This window comes from Dendrobates tinctorius, unplaced genomic scaffold (genome assembly GCF_039654945.1).
Source record: "Dendrobates tinctorius isolate UK_male_01 unplaced genomic scaffold, ASM3965494v1 ptg000143l, whole genome shotgun sequence".
NCBI lineage: Eukaryota > Metazoa > Chordata > Amphibia > Anura > Dendrobatidae > Dendrobates > Dendrobates tinctorius.
In genome coordinates, this window is record NW_027361810.1 from 25,549,273 (window position 1) to 25,562,634 (window position 13,362).

Sequence of the window (13,362 nt, forward strand, 5' to 3'; positions counted from 1 at the left end):
GTACCCCCTGATGTAGCAGCATGGTGATAATCATTGAATAACCATTGATGTAGCAGCATGGTGATAATCATGGAGTACCACCTGATGTACTGTAGCAGCATGATGATAATCATGGAATAACCATTGATGTAGCAGCAGGGTGATAATCATGGAGTAACCCCTGATGTAGCAACATGGTGATAACCACAGAGTATTCCCTGCTGTAGCAGCATGGTGATAATCACAGAGTACACCCTGATGTAGCAACATGGTGATAATCACGGAGTACCCCCTGATGTAGCAGCATGGTGATACTCACAGAGTACACCCTGATGTAGCAGCATTGTAATAATCACGGAGTACCCCGTGATGTAGCAGCATGGTGATAATCATGGAACAACCATTGATGTAGCAGCATGGTGATAATCACGGAGTACCACCTGATCCACCTGATGTAGCAGCATGGTGATAATCATGGAGTACCCCCTGATGTAGCAGCATGATGATAATCATGGAATAACCATTGATGTAGCAGCAGGGTGATAATCATGGAGTAACCCCTGATGTAGCAACATGGTGATAACCACAGAGTATTCCCTGCTGTAGCAGCATGGTGATAATCAGAGTACCCCCTGATGTAGCAGCATGGTGATAATCATGGAACAACCATTGATGTAGCAGCATGGTGATAATCATGGAGTACCCCCTGATGTAGCAGCATGGTGATAATGACAGAGTACCCCCTGATGTAGCAGCATGGTGATAATCACGGAGTACCCCCTGATGTAGCAGCATGATGATAATCATGGAATAACCATTGATGTAGCAGCATGGTGATAATCACAGAGTACCCCCTGATGTAGCAGCAGGGTGATAATCCTCTGATGTAGCAGCATGGTGATAATGACAGAATACCCCCTGATGTAGCAGCATGGTGATACTCACGGAGTACCCCCTGATGTAGCAGCAGGGTGATAATGACAGAATACTCCCTGATGAAGCAGCATGGTGATAATCACGGAGTACCCCCTGATGTAGCAGCATGATGATAATCATGGAATAACCATTGATGTAGCAGCATGGTGATAATCACAGAGTACCCCCTGATGTAGCAGCAGGGTGATAATCCTCTGATGTAGCAGCATGGTGATAATGACAGAATACCCCCTGATGTAGCAGCATGGTGATAATCACGGAGTAACCCCTGATGTAGCAGCATGGTGATACTCACAGAGCACCCCCTGATGTAGCAGCAGGGTGATAATCACGGAGTACCCCCTGATGTAGCAGCATGGTGATAATGACAGAGTACCCCCTGATGTGGCAGCGTGGTGATACTCACGGAGTACCCCCTGATGTAGCAGCATGGTGATAATCATGGAATAACCATTGATGTAGCAGCATGGTGATAATCACGGAGTACCCCCTGATGTAGCAGCAGGGTGATAATCCTCTGATGTAGCAGCATGGTGATAATGACAGAATACCTCCTGATGTAGCAGCATGGTGATACTCACGGAGTACCCCCTGATGTAGCAGCATTGTAATAATCACGGAGTACCCCGTGATGTAGCAGCATGGTGATAATCACAGAGTACTCCCTGATGTAGCAGCATGGTGATAATCACGGAGTAAACCTTGATGTAGCAGCATGGTGATAATCACGGAGTACCCCCTGATGTAGCAGCATGGTGATAATCACGGAGTACCCCCTGATGTAGCAGCATGGTGATAATCAAGGAGTACCCCCTGATGTAGCAGCATGGTGATAATCATGGAGTACCCCCTGATGTAGCAGCATGGTGATAATCATGGAGTTACCCCTGGTGTATCAGCATGGTGATAATGATGGAGTAACCCCTGATGTAGCAGCATGGTCATAATCACTGAGCACCCCCTGATGTAGCAGCAGGGTGATAATCACGGAGTAACCCCTGATGTAGCAACATGGTGATAATCACGGAGTACCCCCTGATGTAGCAGCATGGTGATAATCACGGAGTACCCCCTGATGTAGCAGCATGGTGATACTCAGGGAGTACCCCCTGATGTAGCAACATGGTGATAATCACGGAGTACCCCCTGATGTAGCAGCATGGTGATAATCACGGAGTACCCCCTGATGTAGCAGCATGGTGATACTCAGGGAGTACCCCCTGATGAAACAGCAGGGTGATAATCCCTTGATGTAGCAGCATGGTGATAATCATGGAATAACCATTGATGTAGCAGCATGGTGATAATCACAGAGTACCACCTGATATAGGAGCATGGTGATAATCACAGAATAACCCCTGATATAGGAGCAGGGTGATAATCACAGAATACCCCCTGATGGAGTAGCATGGTGATAATCACGGAGTAACCTTTGATATAGCAGCATGGTGTCCAGGTTAGAATTGGATAGTGGATGTGAGCAGGTAAGATAATAACCACAACTTAAAAATCTGTATTTTCCTATGCTGTGATAAAGGTAAGATCTCATGCTAACCTCAGATCCTGTATTTCAATCAAGGCTGTGCAGTCTCCATTTTGGTGGAGTCGGTATTAAATAGACTTAAAATATATAATTAAATGGTTACAGTAGTACAATGCAGTTTGTGCTGAATATTTTTTCAGAATAATTTGGGAAAGTTATGAAATATCCTATAAATGTATGTTCTTTTTATGTACATGCTCAGTAGTGAACCATGTATGAGAGAGTTTGAGTCGGGAGTTGGAGTCGGAGTCAGGGAAATCGAGGAGTCGGAGGTTTGGCTTACTGACTCCACAGCTCTGATTTCAACACGTAGGATCATTGTGGCTATGTGTGCCACCATATGGTGTGACTGTAATAAAATACCTTCATAATACAGCGTGCAATATAGCAAGTCACATTTTTTTCACACATTTCTTTTGAATTCATGAGGAAAAAAATCTTCTTGCCTTCTGCCTTGTGCCACCCTGTCCATAGGTTGTGTACATGCACCAGCTCCAGGTCTCCTAATGGACCAATGTGCTCTAATTGCCACAGACTTCAACCAATGCCAGAGCGCCCGGAGTCTAGACGAATACATACTTGAGCCTGAACAAATGGTTCCTTTTGGTTTCTGAAGTTTGTAATGGCGTCTTGTTCATCTTCCATTTATATCAATCTGATTTGTATTTTCCAACACATCTTTTATCTGCTGCCCATCCTGACCTCTTCTACGAGTACAATTATGATTCCTGCCAGCTACTTTGGGACTATTTGGTGTCTTTACTCCTATGTCCCAGTCATTGCTAATGGAGACTGCTCTTGGGTATTGATTAGGGGACTCCAGAATGTAAAGGTGATGTCCATGGATGGGAAAAAGAACAAACAAATCAATTTTGGAACAAATCAAGCCAAAAATGTCACTCAAAGCAAGAAAGATCATCAAGCTAAGACTTTCTTACTTTGGACACATCATACAACGATCACCGGAGAAGGACATCATGGTCAGAAGAATAGAAGAAACAAGGCGAAGAGGAAGAGCAGCAACCTGATGGCCTGATACAACCAAAATAACGGCAGAGAAGACCCTAGTGGACCTATTTAGGGACCTATCTAGGCTTTCGTAAGATAGATCTTCCTGCAGAGCGTTCATCCATGAAGTCGCCATGGTTCCAGATCGAGAAAAAGGTGGTTAAAAAAAAAAAAAAAATACAAAATCTGTCAAGACAGATCTGTAACACAGCCATATGTAAGAGCTTATCAGTGGTTGATGTGGCTTGATGTGATAATCTCATCACCCATACAATGCAGAGGAGGCACAAATCATGTCTTCCCCGATAAACCAGTAAAGACTATACGCAATGGAAAAGTCTAATATGGAAAAAAATTCCAGCATTTTTCCATATTACGCTTTGCTGCAGAGGGATCCTGTTTCCACATTCCGTGCACCGATCGGACTTATAGCTGTCTTCTTTGTGGTGAGCTGAAAAAATTTTCTTTTTTTACCTTACTGCAATGGAAAAGTCTGTATTTGCTTCTTTTGTATACTCTCATTTGCGCATTACTCTAAACGTACAATCAGGTGATGACACTATATTGTTGGCGTTTCTGCAGCCACAGAAAAAGCTGTAAGGTATTTGTATAAGAACAGAAAAGTTTAGCAAATAAGAGCAGATTTCCCAAGGTGTCTAGACTGTCGGTTCTCAGGGTGTACGATACAGTCAGTTACCAAATAAACAGATCTGTGTGAATGTGGCCTCACTAATTTTTGTGCTCCAAGCAGCTTAAATTGAGATTTCTAGTCTTTTTAGGTTGGTATAGAGTATTCTGCTGTGCACCTCTTGCTGCAAAAAAGTATTTATCTCCAAGATGTCTGTCCTCATTTACTAAGATCCATGTGAAAATAGACTTATAACTATTAGGCTAGTTTGACATTAGCGTTTGGAGGCGCAGTGGATGCTCGCCGTGAAGCTCCACCCCCTGCCACGCCTCCTCCGGTCAGCTCCGCCTATGGGCGCATGCCGCTGCATGCGGCCTGCGTACCCTATCTTTAGCATTGGGTATGCAGATTGTGTGCAGGTATGCTTTTGCCGCCGCATGTGTCCTTTTGACGGTGCGGTGGCCGCACCAAAATGCAACACGTTGCGTATGGCGCAGGTCGCCGCACTGTCAAAAGGATGTATGCGGCGGCAAAAGCGTACCTGCACACAGCCTGCATAGCCAATGCTAAAGATAGGGTACGCAGGCCGCATGCAGCGGCATGCGCCCATAGGCGGAGCTGACCGGAGGAGGCGCGGCAGGGGGTGGAGCTTCACGGCGAGCATCCGCTGCGCCTCCAAACACTAATGTGAAACTAGCCTTAGTTTGCTCCTGTTATTGATTAAAGTCACGATGCTTATGTAGACAAAGCCAAAAAAAAGTCTCCAAACAAATCTGAGCCCTTACAAATCTTATTTACTGTACCTTGTTTCTGTTTTGGATTAATGGATACATTTTATTATTATATTTTATATACAATTTACTAATAAAGTAATACTTTATTACTATACAGACTGATAATCTTGGGGACCTCCTTTGATATTGAGAACATAGTTCTGAAACACCGCACCACCACGCCAATCATTCTCTACAGGATCGCCGGAGATAAACAAGCACTGTGCTATTCGCCGGCGGCCTCCTGAAGCATGAGGTTACGCTCATATTCCGCCTCTAATCCATTCCAACAGAGCATTTCACAGCCTTGTTCTCTGGATCGGTTTAGGTCCCAGGAGTCAGACACCCAACGATCCACGAGTTATCACTCATCTGTGGGATAGATGATAACATTTAGGATATGTTCACACAATGCAGATTTGCATCAGATTTTGCTGAAGAAAGTTCTGGTTTTGTTCCATTCGTCTGAAACAACCTCAGAAGCTAGAATATGCTGTTATTAATATTTTACTGTTATTAGTCGTACTACGAGCTTCGTCTTTCACTAGCACAGAGCGCATTATTTTTTATTAATACACGCATGATGATTATTTATTATTACTAAGAGACCGTAACTTGAAGCTTGTGGGATCCAAAGCAAAACCCCAACAGGGCCCCTAACTATCTCTGGTCTTTAGTCTTTCCCTAAGGGGGAAAGGGACCTTTGGAGCCCCCTTTAGTCTCTAAGCTCCGGGTGCGATTACAACCCCTGCACTTATTACAGTTAATCCCCTGATTATTGCTAACCTATCCAATTAATTTATTAACACAAACGTCATGACTGATATTACCACTACCACTATTATTTCTATGATTTCAATTTTTAGGACTATTTTATAATCTACTGCTAACAAAGCGCGGACTCATTTCACACCTATTATGAGTAGCAGTATTATTATCAAGCACCATATTCTTTTCTTTGCCAGACTAAGAACGCTACAATGTTCGAAACCCCTGTAGTTTTAGGCTGATCGCTCACCTTCCTCATGATCAAGGATATCCCATGAGGTGAGATTTTGCATAGTGCCCCATATTGATATCGATTGACAGTCATTTTGTATTTCTTCCATTTTCTTACTATTTCACCAACAGTTGTCTCCTTCTCAAACAGCATCTTACTTATGGTTTTATAGCCCATTCCAGCTTTGTGCAGGTCTATGATCTTGTCCCTGACATCCTTAGAAAGCTCTTTGGTCTTGCCCATGTTGTAGAGGTTAGAGTCAGACTGATTAATTGACTCTGTGGACAGGAGTCTTTTATAAAGGTGACAATGTAAGACAGCTGTCTTTAATGCAGGTAACGAGTTGATTAGGAGCGTCTAACTGGTTGGTAGGAGCCTGAACTCTTAACGGTTGGTAGGGGATCAAATACTTAATTCTCACTGCAAAATGCAAATACATTTATATAATTTATACAATGTGATTTTCTGGATTTTATTTTTGATATTCTATCTCTCAATGTTAAAATTATCCTACCCTTAAAATTATAGACTGTTCATGTCTTTGTCAGTGGGCAAACTTACAGAATCCGCAAGGGATCAAATACTTATTTCCCCCACTGTAAAAAGATATATAAATAATAGTATAGAATATATCAAAATATATATAATATATGTATGTATGCATATAACACTGTTTACAAATATACATACTGCTCAAAGAAACAAAGGGAACAGAAACACCCTGTTGCAAATGGTAGTGTTCCATTTATTTTTTTGAGCAGTGTGTGTGTGTGTGTGTGTGTGTGTATATATATATATATATATATATATACACTGTGTGTATATATATATATATATATATATATATATATATATATATATATATATATATATATATAATACTGTTTTAATATATGTATTTTGCTGTTATTTAATAATGTTATTAAATAATAAAAGCATATATGTGTATATATACATATATGTATACACACGTTTATTAAAACTCTTAAAACTATAGCAATATATATACATATTTTTTATTATTTATGAAAGCCTGGCTGATAGGCATAGAAAATTCTTGCAAAGCTCCTTTTCCTTTTTTTTATTATTTACTGTAGTAATTAAGTATTGTTATTATAGTGTTCTGGGCTGGATAAATTGAAGTTTAATTTAATTTAGGCTTATTTGTTATCATTATATGGATAGTCAGAATGTGATGATGTGCATATTGCAGTGCTGATAATATTATACATAATATTTGTCAGCTCCAGCCAGGGTTCCCTTTACAATCAGTGATATTTGCAGCCGAATCACTGATCTGTGGCTGTGGATGGCAATGATATGATCTTGTGGGGAGGTGTGCAGGATCTGTCAGTCTCTCCTTGCATCCTCTGCTGCTGCCTTCTTCTCCCCTCCATAGTCAGAGCTTGCAGGATCACTAGAGGGAGCCTGTGCCTCTTCCCTTGGACAATAAAGGGAGTTTCCATGTTGCATTCAGGCTTCTGCTGCTGCCCTGAGCCTCTTGTGCTCTTCACACTAGCAGCAAGCAGCACCAAGCTGGGAGTGGTGTGCAAATTGTGCAACATGCAGATGCCATCCGTGCCTCCAAACCCTAGTCTAGGTATCAAGCTGGGCTTTTTCTGGAGGTCACCCAGGGCCAGGAAGGTGCAGGAGCCACCTATGTGCTAGAAGGAGCCTTGGATCTATTATTGCATTGGATCTGTTCCCATCTGTCCTGCTGGGGCTTGGGATTTCTGGACACTTTGGGGAGGTGGAGAGAAGGACAAGCAGCTGTGTGTTGGTGACTTGTTAATTCCTGTGGCCAGGAGAGAGGTGTGGAGGTGGCCTTCACTCAGGCTGCTCATCATGGGGAATGCAGGCAGCATGGATTCTAACCAGACTGATTTCAAGGCACATAATATGCCCCTTAAGCTGCCCATGCCTGAACCAGGTGAACTGGAGGAGAGGTTTGCCATCGTTTTGGTGAGTGCATTGTATCCAGCCTTTGGTCCTTCCCATGTCTTGCCTATGTTGACGCACGCCATGGTGTCTTCCGCAGAAAGTCTACACATTGCACCATCTTCTTACATTGCTGCTTTCTCTACGCCTTGGAGAAAAGCCCCATTGTCTTGATTGTGTTTGCAAGGGGGTGGTTCAGCTAAGCACGTTTCTCCTACATCCTTCCAGCCTATTCAATTTGAAAGGGAGGACTCCTTCTTTGTAGTAGAAGACATGGGATGATGTCCCATGTGGAGATATTACACTGTAAAGACACCGCTCAATGGTGGAGAAGAGGGAGGCGGAGGGGGTGTCGGTGCTAATCTGCATTTCATTAACATCTAAGGGGTGTCAGAAATGGAAAGTCAGTGACTTCCAAGGACCATGTCCTACTAAAAACCTCAGCAGATATGGGGTATCCATATTTCGGAGGTGGTGGCCTGGTGGCCCATCCAAAGTGTGAGTTAGATGACACCTTTAGTCCTCAATGGCTAAAAGTTGCAATAGACCACAATTTGGTGGGATGTGACCTCACATCTAAAACAATTCAATGGAATTTTTAGATCCCTTAATGACTTTTCCATTGAGTTTTTGGGTAAATATGGCGCCGTGAATTATGTAATTTGAGCGGTGTGGGCACATTGGGGCATGGAGTCCCTTTGAAGTCCTATGATATATGTTTTATTATTATTACTAACTTTCTTCGTGTTTTATGACTACAAGTGGACTTTGTATTTCCGCAGCTCCAGTAGATGACGGTGAAGTGATTGTAATTCTATACACAAGAGCTAGCGTTTCAATGATTGGCAGGAGGGACAGAACGCACTATAGGGGGAAGAATGGGGCCTTGGAGCAGGTTCACGCGAAAAATGGTGTCAAACTACATCTCCTACAGTAAACTAGGATTACACTCAACACTTTTCCGCTTTCCTCTGGGTAACCTGATTATGTTTACATTTCACTGTGTTAACATTATGAAGTGGCTCTTTCCTAGTGTTACACCACAAGCCACATCATAGGTGCAAGAGGTCTGGGATTACGCGAAAATCAACCTATGTTCATATACAGCATCATATACTACAGGTAATTCTAATGGTATACGGCATTAAAATTCTGACAGCTAGACATACTGATAGTCCGGCATTTTACAAGACTGAAACCAACGATGGCCAATTTTTAGACCCTTTAACACTAAACCACCAGTGGAACCAACAAAAGAGGGTCCCTGTGCAAGAACAGTATATGGGCACTTTGCAGCCTAGTGAAAAATTCCACCTGCTTTAAAAGTGTAGCTGGGCCCCCTTACCTCTGGGGCCACAAGGAGGCTGCACATGTTGCACCAATGATACGTTGGGCCCTGCACCTTATCATATATTTCTTAATAAACGTTCACTTGTTGGTGTTAGACTTTAAGGGATTCCCTGTGACAATGTCAATAAAGTTTATTGAAGAACTGTTGGACCTTAAGAGGTTCCTTGTAACAATGTTAATAAAGTTTATTGTAGAAAGGCATTTTTTTTTTTTATTTAAGGAGGTGTCAGGCTTTAAGTGATTTTCTACGACAATGTTGAAGACAGGGAACAATTCTTTTAAAAGAGAGGTGTTGGGCTTAAAAAGTTGAGTTTCTGTGATGTTAGCAGGCTCACAGGCATATGTGAGGATGTTGGGTTCAGGTCGGGGGACTGGCTGGTCTACATATCGCGGTCTGTACTTGGACCGTGAGTGTCGGACATGTGTAACCGGCCTTATTGGATGTCCCAATCGGTCCCTGACTGTCGATCTCTGGGACCACAACTGCATATGAATCCATGAACAAGAAATGTGCACCTAAGTAGTCTCGGCCCTTCCTTCATAGGCAGAATCAGAGCACGGGAATTATAATAATTTTCAAAAACGTGTGTGTCTTCAACAAACTTTATTGAAATTGTCAAAAGGAACCCAACATCTCCCTTAATGAACTATATTCCTGTCTTCAATAAACTTTATTGATATTATTGGAGAAAACTCCAACTCCTCCTTTAAATAAATGCTTCTCTTTTTTGACATTGTCTCCGGAAATCCCTTAAAGTCTTAACGCCTCCTTAAATAAAGAAAAATATTCCTAATAATTACCGGCCTAAAAATCTCAAATGTAAAGGGGCTGTCCACATTTGGGGACATTTTTTCTTCCTACTTATGTTGATGTAGTTGGGGGTTAAAAGTCATTTTTGCTCTTGGGTTTCATTAAAAGTTTTGCTCCAGTTACCTTCTACAGCTTCTGTGCGGCACTGTCTGTTGCTGGGCTGCAGCTGCATTGTCTGTTGCTGGGCTGCAGAACAAGTTAACTGTTTAAGTAAGCATATATGGTAAGTAAAAAAATAAATGATTGTCCCCAAAGGTGGGCATCCCTTTTAAGCAATTTTCAGTAAACTTTACTGATGTGACAGAGGACAGCAATTTAGTAATTGAAGGCGGTTCCTAATCCACATTATGCTACAAAGTCCTGAGTTTCTACCTAGAATGTGTTGCATGCAGACCATGTTGCAGACCCCCAATATGGCTGCTACTACAGCTTCAAGATTACCCATGTTTTCTCCCATTTTTATGTGACTGCAGACTTATGAAGCCTCACATCGTGTGCACTGCACTCTGTGATTTGCATTTTTCCTGCCACATTCCGAATAGACTTGTCCAGCCTTGCCCAATGCGCTAGCGTCTAGTTGACACATGACCACATACTTGCAGTTATGCGCTCTCCAGAGAATCCTAACAGCGCGTAGTGCGCGCGATGTGCTGATTCACGGGTCTGGACCTGTAGCCTAAGGCTGGACAACCCCTTTAAGTCTTTAGGACTTATATTTATCTCATTTTTCACATTTTAGACTGAAACATTTTAGATTTTTCTTTCACTTTTGTAATACAAGATCTAAGAAATAGCCTGAGAAACCAGAGTAAACCCAGTCATTGACTCTTATCATTGGCCGTGTTGTCACTGCGCACCGGCTCACACGTGGGCGACCGTTCCTGCCGAAGTTACAACCTTGTGTACATTTCACACGTAAATATGTAAATCCATTGTAAGTTATTCAGCGACGCTAACGTGTTTGGAAATGGATGACTGATGAATTTTTCAATGTGAACTAAGCTCTTCCATTGCTGGTGACTTATTAACCTGCCGTAAACGAACACGTCACAGTTCGGTACACTCTGAAGACCATTAGCGATTTCTGACCTTTTTTATAAGAAAGGTTAAGGTTGTAATTTTCCATCTGATGGGAGTTGTAGTACTACAGGCAGCAGTGCCTTTTCAAAAGGGCTTTTTTTAAACTTTTTATTTTATCTGTTCTTTCTTGTTTAGCAGAATTGGGATTCTGTATTTCGCATGTCAAGTATTTGGGCAAAATTAGGGGCAGTAGATGCTGATGAAGGAATGTTGGCGTCATTCATCAGTCTTTTTTTACGCCTTTATTACCAACATATCACAAAACAAAGAGCCGCAACAGTACCGGTATCGCCATTGGCTTACGGCCGTTTCCTGTGCAGGCGCTTACTGTTATGCATTTTCACAATGGACAGTACTCAAAAAATCCACCATTTGTAGAATGGAACACAGAGAAACACAGTACAACAAACATTCGTTCGTTTTTATTCCATTTGTAGAATGGGTTTACATTAGTCAATGTCAGCCATTGAACAACCATTGATTCACTAAATGTCATTTAGACAGGTCAACTGCACTTCCAGTGCTCACGAACGATTGGTAATAGCTTGTTCTAGGAGAATAGGGTGTTGCTGTTCTCGGCAGCACATGTTCTGTTGACAAAGAATTATGTGCTGCCGAGAACGATAATTTTTAAGCATGCTCAAAAATAATTTCACGAACGAGAGTTTTGCTAATTCTTTGAATGATTAGTAATTAGTATAGTGGCCAATTATTGGCAAACGAGCTTTGCGAGAATTCCTTTCGATAATCAGCCAGAGTAAATACACTCTAAGGCCTCATTCAGAAGCCCTTGAGTCACGTATTTGTTCTATCTGTGTTTTTTAGTGATGGACCATGTACCAATAGTCTTTGGGGCTGATCACAATCCTTGTTTAGTTGCTAAACATCTGACTGAGGCCTTAGTGTCAGCCACAAAAGTTAACCCATCTCCCCAAAACAAAACCCCAGTCTTCTGGACGCTTCCATCCTGCGCAGACGGGGCCGCTTCGTTCAAAGGCGTGATACAGCTGGTTGAATAACTGATGTCACTTGAGGACAGTAGTAGGCCGGTCAACATGTCGATTTTCGTCTGATTCCTTTGGTTCCACTTTAAGGGGCTCCACAAACAGTAGATAACTGTACAGGCTACATTTTTTGATCCAGCTTAAAACAGATTGTCCCTGGAAAGGTGGCAAATGGAAAACATCTGACGCCACTTCCATTCCCATTCAGATGAATGGGTTCTATACTGGAATATTTTACTTTTCCAAAATGGATCCAAAAAGGGAAATAACTAATGGTCAGAACATAGCCTTAGATTTGACTGGAAAGGAAGGAAAAAAGTAGTGCCATTGATTTGAGTGGTTGACACAAGCAAAATCTGGACACTTAGGCCACGTTCACACGTTCAGTATTTGGTCAGTATTTTACATCAGTATTAATAAGCCAAAACCAGGAGTGGAACAATCAGAGGAAAAGCATAATAGTAACACGTCACCACTTCTTCTGTATTTATCACCCACTCCTGGTTTTGGTTGAAAAATACTGATGTAAAATACTGACCAAATACTGAATGTGCGAACATGGCCTTAAAAGCATGATCTAATTTGAGGCCGTGGGCGACTGCTCCCCTTTTCTGTATGCACCAGTGTATACAGCGGGCTTTTGTCTGTGTCAGGTAGTCCTGTGCCCTAAGCTCCGCACTCTGCTGACAAGTCACTTGTAAGCTAATTTGGATGATTGTTTTTAGACCTGCTCACAGCTATTCTCCCATGTGCTAATCCCCTCTTTTCACGGTGGAATGTGAGATGGGGGAGATTTCATGTCAGTCGTGTACAGTATCTTGCTGCCTTTTAGTTTGTCTTGTAATATATTACTGAACACATATATATATTTTATATGAAAAAAGCAGATTTTGCAGTTTTTTTCCCATTGAAATCAATAACGAACTAAACCTATAAGGCCTACATGGGGTTACTTCTTGGCCTCTCAATTTCAGCATTTTAGAGGCTGGGCTCTGGTGGGAACAAAGGGGGTGGGGGTGCTAGTGTTTAATTTTTGGGGGGAGGCCACAACTTGCTTGAACTCTGGGAATCCCATTAATTCCAATTTAAGATGCTACCCCGCTCTACTCCTGAGGCTGGAGTCACACACAACGATTAAAAAATCGGTCCGATTTTTACAGTACGAAATCGCACAAAGGTTTCTTGTCCAAGGATCCGTCTGTCATCCGAATTTCCGGCGATGAACCGATTTTATTTGCATCTAAGCATCCGTTTGACTTCCAATGCCAATGCCTGATGCTCTTTCCTGTTGACCTGGAGAAGTCTTGCGATT

At 42.2% G+C, this 13,362-nt stretch overlaps 1 protein-coding gene across 8 annotated transcripts in view; it reads left to right on the top strand.

The window, feature by feature from the left end:
* Positions 1-7,331: 7,331 nt before the first annotated feature.
* The window catches only part of FMNL2 (formin like 2), a 239,385-nt gene continuing 233,354 nt past the window's right edge, over positions 7,332-13,362 (top strand). For 3 of the 8 annotated variants that reach the window (XM_073545618.1, XM_073545622.1, XM_073545617.1), the window contains exon 1: positions 7,333-7,829. In XM_073545618.1, coding sequence (XP_073401719.1) covers positions 7,713-7,829 — 117 coding nt within the window. In that variant the 5' untranslated portion in view covers positions 7,333-7,712. Of the gene's footprint in view, positions 7,830-13,362 lie in introns of all 8 variants that reach the window. The other 5 variants (XM_073545620.1, XM_073545619.1, XM_073545623.1 and 2 more) reach the window with 3 other exon arrangements.